Source organism: Amyelois transitella, chromosome 25 (genome assembly GCF_032362555.1).
Source record: "Amyelois transitella isolate CPQ chromosome 25, ilAmyTran1.1, whole genome shotgun sequence".
Classification (NCBI taxonomy): Eukaryota; Metazoa; Arthropoda; class Insecta; order Lepidoptera; family Pyralidae; genus Amyelois; species Amyelois transitella.
Genome location: NC_083528.1, coordinates 4,873,711 through 4,885,911, shown reverse-complemented (window position 1 = coordinate 4,885,911; position 12,201 = coordinate 4,873,711). Strand labels below are relative to the sequence as shown.

Here is a 12,201-nt window from a genome sequence, read left to right as displayed (position 1 = left end):
TAAGCTGAACGTGGCCTCATTGATTCTGTCGACCTCGTAAGAGTAAAGGACGTCATATAGCTATGAGTGTATTAAATGTATAAAAAAAATTAACTTTCATCAACTATTTTCGAAAAATGTGAATTCACTTATACATATACCTATATATACATATAAGACCTTACGTGGGTCTGAGTCGGCTGTGGGAGCACTTGAGACATCCAAGTGTTACTTATTATAATCGCTGTCGCCGCGACTATTGTTACTACCCAACTTAACCCAGATACCTCCACGCCTTTTTACAATAATCTAATTAATCACATCTAACGGTTTACATTACTTTGTCACTTCAAAACTGCCATCTGCAAAGCCTACGTAGCAAGCGATGGAAGACGGGCGATCGAAGTGTTCGTGAAAGTAAATTGTGTGGTGCGAACTATAAACGGTGATTACTCGACGAGGCGTGTCGCGATGGCGAATAGGGGAGCGGGGCGACGAGCGAAGAGGACGGCGATACGCAGAGAGGGAGCGGGAGCGAGTGAAACAGCGGGTGCGGTAGCTGTCGCGGCCCGCTCAGTTTGAGCCCGCGCGTCACTCGCGTCGCTTGTCCGCTCCCGCGTCCGCCGCCCGCTCCGCCATGAAGAAAGTAAAGGGATTGAGAGCTAAGAACATGGACAAACTCATTGCAGCTGTCCAAGCCAGGGAATGTTTATGGGATAAAAGCTACAGAGGACATCGGAATCGGTTTAAGTTAGAGCGGTATTGGAACGAGGTTGCGGCCGAGGTGGGCACTACAAGTAAGTAACTGGTCGCGGTTTATCGGCCGCGGCCATACTGTTTTGTTTTGTTATTGTGACGTCATACGCGCCGGCGCACTAGGGACTTTGTTGACATCGATATGAGAAGAATCCTGTCGTCCTTACTTTATATGCAATAGAGTTCTTTGAGATATTGTTTTATTTCATGATATGATACTAAATGCTCAGTACCTAATAGGACACGAAATGAATATATGAGGTTATAAAAATTTTTCAAAGCTTTAGTTTAATTCAAATAGTTACAACTGTACTCCTATTAAGTGGATAGGTATTTACACTTTACCTACGTAAAAAATATGTTATAAGATGAAAAGTGAAAACAATCAAAATATTTAAGAAGTCACTTGTATTTATAGGTACCTTAGGTACTACTTACCTATATTTTTTATTTTTGAATCATGATGCGTTCTAATAATACCGCAAAACTAAGTTACCGCCCATATTACAGATTCTTACGAGTATTTTGATTAAAACTTAAAACAAGACAAAGAGTAGGTTTGAAGCCAAATATCTATGGGTATAAGAATTTTATAGGTCTGTGTTATTTTTAGCATTAATACAAAAAATTGTTGAGGTTTTCTTTTTGCCACCCTTATCAATGAATAAAAGTAATGAACCTATAGGCTCCTACTAAATATGTAAAAATTAAATAATTTGTTTAATTTAAAATATTCTTGAGTGCCTATTTTGTTATAGTGTGAGGGTCCTAATCTACTGGGAGCACCGCCACTGATCTTCAATAATAAATTGTTCTATATAATTAAATTTAACTTTTATTAATGAATTAATTTTTAATAACTAAACAATACGTATACGCGTGAGGACCAGTGCGCAGTAACTGACCACACGCCATTCATTCGTCGCTCTCATACAAAATCGCTGACACATAACAGTCACACTTACATTGTGTCCCTACACTACACCCCCCAAATTTTTACATACAAAAAAAATTTATTAAATGCCATACAAATGTTCTATCATTCACAAATTTAATATGAGTAACTATTGGTATGTAATGTTAACACAATGACCATTGAATACAACGCAACACATAATAGCCTTTCTATGAATCTAAGGCGTCAAATTGCACTCGGCTGGCTGCATGTGGCTGTTGAAAGACCGTCTGTGATACGGACGTAATCTTAGTCACCGCACCAACGATTTGCTTATTAAGCCACTTCTTTGTCCTCTGATGGCAATATTTCACAATAATTAATCCAACCAGAGTTCCCATTAACACGCAACAATAACCAGTGTCACTTGCATTTTGTTCATATTTTCTTGAACAACATTGTTTGAGGCGACATTTACTTGTTCCTTAGTATTATATTGACTCATTATGAATAATCAAAAAATTATAAACTTTAAACAACTTATTTGTATGATACCGAAAAATACCAATTTTTGCAATACAGAATTTGTAACTAGGATATTTGCTTTTGCTAGTTTGAAAATTCCATATTACCTTTAACTAAGCATCAGCTTTATCATTTATGTTGTTACAACAATTCAGTCTTCATCATTAAAATATTTCAAAGTACATTTAAACATATAATACTGTATCAATATTTTAATACTAAAAGTACAGTCGGCTACATGAATAATTATACATTACTTGACTTATATTACTAATTACATTTTAATTTAATTTCATAAAAAAAATAAAATTATTATAATAACTTAATCTAATCTGCTTTATAAAATTACTATTCTTAGACTAATTGAAATTTTTAGGAAAGCGAAAAAAAATTTTTTTTTTAACATTTAAATCTTACTGGCAATTTAACCACACGACCTCTACTAGTAATTTTTTGATTCATCACAATATCGCTCTCTTTACTTTCCTTTTTATCCTGAATAATTATTTTATTGCTAACGTTGGCATCATAGTTTTCATCCACCGTATCTGATTGATCACTTAATAAAAATGCTGGTTTTAATCTATCCACTGATATATTAACTACTCTATTTTCTAACTGGACTGTAAATACCTTACCTTTTCTATCAATGACCCGGTAAGGACCATCATACGGTTGAACCAATGGCTTTCGTACCGCGTCATTTCTAATAAAAACATAATTACAGGTATTTAATTCGTCATGAACAAATAATGTACGTGAGTCTCTTAACTGTCTCGAAACTGGTTTCAAATTCCTAATATTATCTCTTAATTGTTGTAAAAACGTATTCTCATCACTAATTCGTTTATCTGTGATATCATAAAAATCACCAGGTAAACGAATTGCTTGACCATACATATATTCTGCGGGACTCACGCCATTATCGCTTCTACATACTGAACGTAATCCTAAAAGAACTGTAGGTAATTCATTACACCATGATTTATTTTCACTAAGACGTGCCATTAATGACTGTTTCATACTTCTATGCCAACGTTCTATCATCCCATTACATTGAGGATGGTAAGGACTACTACGAGATCGTTTAATACCCATTAATTTTAACAATTCACAAAATAAATTACTCTCAAATTGTCTACCTTGGTCCGTAGTTAACTTATAAAATGTACCAAATCGACATATCCACGTTTCATAAAAAACTTTTGCAACTATTTCTGCTGTTATTTCAGAAACTGGAACTGCTTCTGGCCAACGTGTAAAACGATCTATCATGGTAACAACATACTTATGTCCATGCTGACACGGACTTAAACTTCCTACGATGTCGATATGTACATGTTGCAAACGCTCAGTAATAGGAAATTGTTGAAATTCAGATTTAGTGTGCCTATTTATTTTTGATTTTTGACAGTCAATACATGTTTTGGCCCATATACCTACATCTTTATTCAATCCCGGCCAAAAAAATCTTTGCGACACTAATTTCCTTGTCGACCTTATTCCTGGATGACTTATATTATGAATAGATTCAAAAGCTACTTTTCTGAATTTTTTTGGTAAATATGGTCTACAACTGTTGGATGAAGTTTCACAATAGATTTCTTGTTGACAATTTGGAATAAACATTTTTTTCAAAGAAATGTTATCACTTTGTTCATTCAACAATTGTTTTAATTCCATATCACATTTCTGAGTTACGGCTAACTCCGCGTAATCAATATAAGTAGGATTGTGTATTGTTTCAACACGCGATAAGGCATCCGCTATATTGTTATTCTTGCCTTCGATATATCTAATATCCGTTGTGAATTCACTAATAAATAATAACTGCCTAGTACGCTTTGGTGTTTCGCAACTAGTTTCGCCTTTATTAAATGCAAATGTTAATGGCTTATGATCTGTAAATATTATTAATTCCCTACCTTCAAATTGATATCTAAAATGTTTTATAGCCATGTAAATAGCCGTCAGTTCTCTATCGTATGTAGAATATTTTTGTTGAGCTGTAGTAAACTTCTTAGAAAAATATCCTAACGGTAACCACTTGCCATTTACCAATTGCTGCAATACCGCACCCGCAAATTTATCCGACGCGTCTGACATAATTGACAATGGTACATTCGGTACTGGATGAGACAACATTACAGCTTCTTTAAGGCTTAATTTACATTGTTCAAATGCCTGAACTGATTTATCTGACCAATTGATTTTTGTTTTATCTTTTTTCTTAGAGTTTTTTAAAAATTCGTTCAAAATCGATTGATATTTTGTAGCGTTGGGTATATTGGCTCTATAAAAATTTACCATTCCTAAAAATCGTCTTAATTGTTCAACTGTTTCCGGCTTCGGATATTCCAGTATGGCCTTAACCTTATTTTCAAGTGGTTTAATGCCATCTGTGGAAACTTCATATCCTAAGAACTCAATTACCTGCTTGCCAAATTCACATTTATTTAAATTTATAGTTATACCAAAATCCATAAAACGCTGAAATACTTGACGTAAATGGTTTTCATGGTCTTCTTTAGTAAAACTTGAAACCATGACGTCATCAATAAATGCAAATACAAAATCTAAATCTTTTAATACATTATTACACATAAATCTTTGAAAAGTTTGACTACCATTACGTAAACCAAAAGGCAATCTTAAAAATTCAAACAAACCTATAGGCGTGATAATTGCAGTTTTCTCAATATCCTGTGGAGCTACCTTTATAAAAAAATATGCTTTATTAATATCAATTTTTGAAAAATATTTCTTACCTGCTAACATATATGTGAAGTCGTGTAGACGAGGAACGGGGTAGCGATCTGGCTTCGTGATCGCATTAAGACGTCGGTAGTCTCCCACTGGGCGAATTTCTCCATTCTTCTTTGCCACAACATGCAGAGGACTGGCCCATTCACTTTTCGACGGTCTGCATATACCTAGTTCCTGCATTAATTTAAATTCTTCTTTCACCTTATGATACCTGTCGGGCGGCAATGGTCTCGCACGAGCATGAATAGGCTTCCCTGTAGTCTCTATATAGTGGAAAACATTATTTTTAGTACATTTACTATCTAGATTATTAAAAGAAATCGGTTTAGTAATTTCCGGAAATTCATTTAATAATTCTAGGAATGGATGATCACCATTTACAGTCCCTATTGATGGTGTATTATTGTTAACTATGTTGCCAAACGTTAGTAACCTAGTTTCCTTATCAATTAACTTCTTTGCATTTAAATCGACAATCAAGTTATGATGAGTCAAAAAATCGGCACCTAATATTGCCTGATTAACATCAGCAATTACAAAAGTCCAATGATAAGGGCGTCGAAGATTTAAATTTAATGTCAAGTGTTTTATACCAAATGTCTTAATTTCACTATTATTAGCCGCAAATAACTTATAGTCCGTACATATTTCACGTTTTTGTTTACAGGTTGCCGGAATAACAGAAATATTCGCACCAGTATCCACTAAAAATTTTAGTCCATTTTCCCTGTCATAAACACATAGGCGGTGATTATTCGTAGGTACAATATTTCCCGCCGTCGATTGCACCTCCATTAGTTTTCCGTATTTTTTTCCGTTGGAGTTTTCCACGCACAGGGTTGCTCACATTTCCTCGCTCTATTCCTAAAACGATAATGCCATTTGCATAACCAATTAGGATCATTAGGAGTCCTGGACTTTGACCTCGATCTGTTTCTAAAATTTTGTCGTCCTCGATATGATGATCGGCGATGTTGACTCACCTCTTCACGCAAGGATGCTACTTCCAGGTGTAATTTATGCATCTGAGTCAACAGATCATTAACAGGAAACTGGGTACTCCCTGAAGATGTATTGTTAATTTCTGCGATATCAGAACTGCGTACACTTTCCATTATCTTGTCAGCAATCTTCGCTAAATTATCCAATGTTTGATCCTGACTTACTGTGAGTACAGCTCTCACGGATGATGGCAGACGAGCAATCCATAAATTATGCAATGTATGGTCGGAAACTTGCGCTTTTTGTCCTAATTCACGCATACGCCGCAATAATTGAGAAGGTTTTTGCATTCCCAATTCCATCTCGCCAACTAATTTTTGAAATTGACGTTCCGCACTTTCTTCATAAACTTGTAATAAACGTTCTTTAATAGCACTAAATTTATTAGTTTCAGGTGGCGACAATACAATATCACTAACTTGTTGCAATGCATCTCGATTCAACTTTGCTACCACTACATCAAAATTGGCTCCATCACTTTGCTTTTGAGGCAAAAGGATACTCTCAATCTGCGCGAACCATAAACGTGGCATTTCAGCCCAAAAATCCGGTAATCGGGCTTGAAGAGCGATAGCAGCTAAATCCGTATTAGACGTACCTTGTGCCATTTTTGACGATCCTTGTAGCGAGGCTCCAGCACTTAATTCCTTGTTCATTATTAATTAGTCCAAAACTCTTCACTAAATTGTCAACTGTTAATCACTAATGTCTCTATTTATCGCAAATAACACTATGCACTTATATCTATTCCAGTAGACACTTAAGAACTCTCACACTATTTTTTTTAAATGAAACACTAGGAAAATCGGGGTCACCAATTATAGGCTCCTACTAAATATGTAAAAATTAAATAATTTGTTTAATTTAAAATATTCTTGAGTGCCTATTTTGTTATAGTGTGAGGGTCCTAATCTACTGGGAGCACCGCCACTGATCTTCAATAATAAATTGTTCTATATAATTAAATTTAACTTTTATTAATGAATTAATTTTTAATAACTAAACAATACGTATACGCGTGAGGACCAGTGCGCAGTAACTGACCACACGCCATTCATTCGTCGCTCTCATACAAAATCGCTGACACATAACAGTCACACTTACATTGTGTCCCTACAAACCTTTTCGTTTTTATGGGTATGATTTTTCATATACGGTACTGTAATGCCTTAAGTAATGTTTAGGTTTTACATACTCGTATCTCATTATTTTGTGATACACTAGGCTATAGGTACCCAGATCTACTAACAAGTTTTATTTACAATTCCAGGCCTTAACTGCAGAAAACGTTGGAAGAACCTCAAAGATCAATGTCGCAAGGAAATGAAGAAAAACTCCAACGAGTCCGAATGGCCACATTTTCAGAAATTGAAATTTATTCACCACCAATTCCTCGCGGAAGATGAGGAAGGTGACGATGACACAAATGATGAAGTATTCAACTCTTTGGATGAGTCTATTAAAAGACCAAAATTGGGTTACACAATGAGGAAAAAGTTATTGATGAACAAAAGAAGGACGATTGATGTAGATATGAACAAACTGATAGAGTTGGTCCAACCGAGGGATTTGATATGGAACAGGCAATTGAAGGGGCACCATAATTGGTACAAGTTGGATGAGAGCTGGAAGGAAATCGCGCAGGAGTTAGGTGTTACACGTAAGTGTTACATATTGCTATTTGAAGATACATATGTTATTTTCGAATTGATCTATTAAATTTTCCAAAGTCTATCCTTAGAAAATTGTGTCAATTGCAGCTTGAATTAATTAATTTAATAGCATCATACCATATTCTAATTATCATTATTAGATGTTGTTTCTAAGTACCCCTCCGGGAAAGAGGTGTGATTAGACATGACAGTATAGGCTGATATGTCTACAAATATAACTCTATAATTAAAAAAAAATACTTAATTTAATTTCCGTAATTATATCTATTTTCAGGTGACGAAGCCCGACTCAAATGGAAATACCTAAGAGATCAAGCAAGAAAAGAGATCAGAAAGCAGAGCTCCGAATGGGAATATCTTCCAAAACTGCAGTTCTTAACAAACCAGTTCAATGATTATGAAGCTAACGATTTGCAGGACCAGGACCAAGACCACGACCACGACGCAGATTATAGCCAAGACTACGATGCAGACCAAGGCAGTAGCTACTACATAGAACCTCCTCCGCCAAGTGTTAGCGTTAGTGTAAAAGAAGACGATCAAGAATTTGATGAGTTTGACACAAAACCTGTCATCATGGAAACAGACTTTTACGACGATGATGATGAGGCGCAAAAAAGTGCCAATCCGGATCCGAATGAACCGGCGAAAGATGAAGATATTGGGTTCTTTAACAGTCTTTTACCGCACGTTAAAAAGCTTGGGCCGGCTAAGAAGTTAATGTTGAGGATGAAAATCCAAGAGTTGGTATATAATACGGTCTATAGTGACCCATAGGAGTTACCTCAGGGCATGGACCTGTTTCAGCAGTGGAGCTGATAAATGGTTTGTGACTAAGAGTTGAATGGAATGTTACGATATTCCTTACAATAGAACTGGATATATCATGTGATATAATCATGCAATTGTTTCGTTTAATTTACGATATTCGTAATCTAGTCTGAAACAATGTTGAATCTGACAGATTTTTTCATAATTTATTTAAAACTTTATTGAGTAATAATAAGTGGATTTAATGCTAATAGCATTCTCTATCAGTCATAACGTGCTCTGATTGTGAATTTTAGGGTATGAAGTGGGTTACTAAAATGCAATCTTTGTGGAAACAAAACATGGAAGTTTATTTGTACTATTCAATGACGTTTCCAGAGGTAAAATCGTATGACTATCGTAGAGGGATTTTGTTAATAAAGATTTGGCATCGAGTAATTTTTTTATGTGTCATGAATGTGTGAGAATAGAAATCGGAATAATCAGTTGATCAGAGTAATTGAAGTGTGAATATTTAATGACCATTACTTAAAAAATTAACAAGGACTACACAATGCCTACATGTTCAGCAATAATGTGAACATGTAGGTTTTATTTAATTATATGTTCTTAAATTTTATCTACTCTACAAAAATGACATTAATAAGACTGTTTTAGTTAAATAAAAGTTTTATATCAAGGTACATTGTACCTGCTTACACGCAGTACATTTATGTAGTGATTACTTTTAAAATTATAGGATAGGTATATTCTATAAAGCTGTTAAAGAGAATTTGAAAGACATTAAAATTACGCTGTAGAAACATATTTAAATTTATATTTATATGTATATGATGATTAGTATATGATTCCCCTTCTTACCTCTTAAAATGTTTTAATCTAATCTAACATTTATGAAGTTAAACAAAACTAAGTAAGTTTAGTTTTTGTCGTTCTAAAAGTAGGTAGTTATTAGTTCATTTACTCTATCTACGAATCTACCAGTAGGAATATAAATAATCTCTTTCTTGAAGTGAAATAAAAAAAATTAAAATAATATTATACTACTTATACAGTGAAAGTCGAATAGTACATACATTCATAGAGTTATGCCTTTATTCCTTGTGGGGTAGACAGAGCCAACAGTCTTGAAAAACTGAAAGGCCACGCTCAGCTTGGCTTAATGGATATGTCTTTGTTATAATTAAAGCATGTTGATAAAGCAATACCTAGTTATGGCTAGATTGTTAGAAATAACTCACTTATACATATGTGTGCTCTATTGGAAATATAAAAAACTAAAGACAAATAATTACTTTTTATTATGTAACATCTTGTTTTGTATCTTTTTTTAGTATTTGACATAACCAATGAAGTTTTCTAGATTGTTTCTATCTATCGTAGGTAACGCATTGGATTTCATAAATTTTTAAAGGACTATGGCAACAATAAAACCTTATATAATCTGTTTCAAAAAGAAGTAGACGGAAAATTGTATTTCGTAAACAGGTAACATTTTCCATTATTTTCCTAATAGTTGCCGCGTGATATAATATAACCCAAAGCCGTCCTCGATAAATGGTCTATTCAACACAAAAATATTTTTTCAATTCGAACCAGTGGTTCCTGAGATTAGCGCGTTCAAACAAACTCTTCAGCTTTGAAATATTAGTATAGATGAATCAAATATGCATCACTAACAACATACAATATGGGTTCTCCAAAATTATATTAACCTGCTCTCGATGAAATTTGAAACAATACACAAGCGTTATTAAATCGACCTAAATACAGACGTTTTTAGCTCATTACAACATAATCCGCTGTTTTGACTGATTCGCCCGACTCTTGTTTATAAAACACCTTCTTTAGCTCAGTACTCAAAGCTTTTAGTCATATGTTGGTTCTCTTGTTTGTGTCGACTGGTTTCCGGTACTTTAAAATAACAGAGTTGGTCCCAACACTAATGTAATCGGAGTAAAAGTTAGGTGGGGCAGAAGAAGCTTTTAGTTATTTTAGTTCTCTTGTTTGTGTCGAGTGGTTTACGGTACTTTAAAATAACAGAGTTGGTCCCAACACTAATGTAATGGGAGTAAAAGTTAGGTGGGGCAGAAGAAGCACGATAGCAGAATAAAGGGCGTTAAGTATCGATTGGTGTAAAATTGGGGGACATCATAAGTAACAGCGTGATAAGGGAATGTCGTGACAGTGACAGGCATATAAAAATGCTTAGATCATGCAAAGAGAAAGTTAACTTAGCAAAATGCAGTGTGCATGGATTCATTGGAGTGGGCAGGCCTAGACGAACGAACGTGCCTTGATAAAATCGGAGACAATCTGGCAAAAGGTTAAAATTTGGTTTTAGGTGTGTTACGCTCGATTCAACTTTTACATACATACCATCACGTCAACGTATACAAACATTTTCACCTCCAACCCCTCTAAGGGGCAATACATGGGTCAGCTTCTATGTATTGAGATTATCAATAAACTTTTACTGAGAACGGAGTTGCAGGCAACAGATAGTCTCATAAATATATTTCCGAAGTCGCGGGCAACAACTAGTCTTATATATATTTTTTCGTGATTATACACTAGTCCGTGTGTAAAGGTCGTGTTAGTTTTAAAACCACTTAAAGTTTAATTGATCGCGAAAGGTTTGTTTTAGTCAGTAACGGACGTTTCAATAAACAAACTGAAGAATAATGGAAAAAAACGGCGCTGGAAATAACTGTAGGATGCTTCTTAAATGCATTGTGTTTTAGCATTCAGTCATGTTCTGGGCTTGGTTTCATTTAAATACATACCTACATACATTGATGTATGTCTGTATTTAAATGGAAATGTCTGTATCCCTTGCGGGGTAGACAGAGCCAACAGTTTTGAAAAGACTTAAGGGTGGTTTAGGTCATTCATTCACTAGGTACGCCTAGTACATATTTATTTATTTATTCTTTATTTTAACAATTACAATTTGTAAAGTACAATAGGCGGACTTAATGCTAATAGCATTATCTAATAGTCTTGGGTTAAGCAGAGAACCTTTGTGTGGGTGATAATAATAATAAACATACTTTCTGTACCATATATACTATAAGTTTTTTCCAAAGGTGTTTTCAAGATCATGGATACAAGACCTATATGGTCCAAATAACTTGTTAATGTCGGTCCAGGAACATTTTATGACCAGTACCTAATGACAGCTTCAGTCTTCAGTCAGGTATTCACATTAACTTGACTCGACCAGGGCTGTCATCCTTACCATAACATTTCATCAGAATATTGTTAAATACTTGACACATTTGTAGTGGGATAATATTTTGGACTGTTTTACTATGCAGCCAACGATGCTCATCCATTTTATATAGAAAGTGAAGAATGTATAAAAACAAAAGCAGAATAAGCTTATTGTTTGGATTCTAATGATTTCCATTTTAAGCCAATTCATGAGGAGTAGTACCATAGTAATGACTCGCTGTGCCCGCAACTTCGTCCGCGTAGAATAGTTATTTTGGTCATTATTGAAGGCCCTCAAGGATGAATAATTTTCCCCGTTTTTTTCACATATTCCATTATTTCTTTGCTCCTTATAGTTGCAGATGTTATACCTATAGCCTAAAGCCTTCCTCGATGGTCTATTAAACGCAAAAAGAATTTTTCAACTCAAACCAGTAATTCCTGAGATAAGCGCGTTCAAACAAACAAACAAACTCTTCAGCTTTATAATATTAGTTTACATAACCCAGTTGTTGTCTATGTATTATATACTTTATTGCATAAACAAAATGTACATAGGTACAAGAACTCATACAAAAGAAAATGTTGAAAAGCGGACTTGTATATCCCACGAAGAGA

The 12,201-nt window shown here is 34.7% G+C and overlaps 2 protein-coding genes across 2 annotated transcripts in view; one reads left to right on the top strand and one right to left on the bottom strand.

Moving 5' to 3' along the window:
- The window catches only part of LOC106141646 (uncharacterized), a 45,266-nt gene that overhangs the window by 16,503 nt on the left and 16,562 nt on the right, over positions 1-12,201 (bottom strand). The gene's annotated exons all lie outside the window — the stretch shown is intronic.
- On the top strand, positions 253-10,432 carry LOC106137160 (uncharacterized). The gene is made up of 3 exons (XM_013337939.2): positions 253-776; positions 7,194-7,583; positions 7,871-10,432. The coding sequence occupies exons 1-3, from the start codon at positions 617-619 to the stop codon at positions 8,371-8,373; spliced, it is 1,053 nt and encodes a 350-aa protein (XP_013193393.1). The 5' UTR covers positions 253-616; the 3' UTR covers positions 8,374-10,432.

Bases quoted from the DNA above. Each gene is read 5' to 3' on its own strand.
- LOC106137160 (XM_013337939.2), top strand. From the start codon at position 617: ATGAAGAAAGTAAAGGGATTGAGAGCTAAGAACATGGACAAACTCATT. The intron at 777-7,193 runs GTAAGTAACTGG...TTACAATTCCAG, and splicing joins GGCCGAGGTGGGCACTACAA to GCCTTAACTGCAGAAAACGT. The intron at 7,584-7,870 runs GTAAGTGTTACA...ATCTATTTTCAG, and splicing joins GCAGGAGTTAGGTGTTACAC to GTGACGAAGCCCGACTCAAA.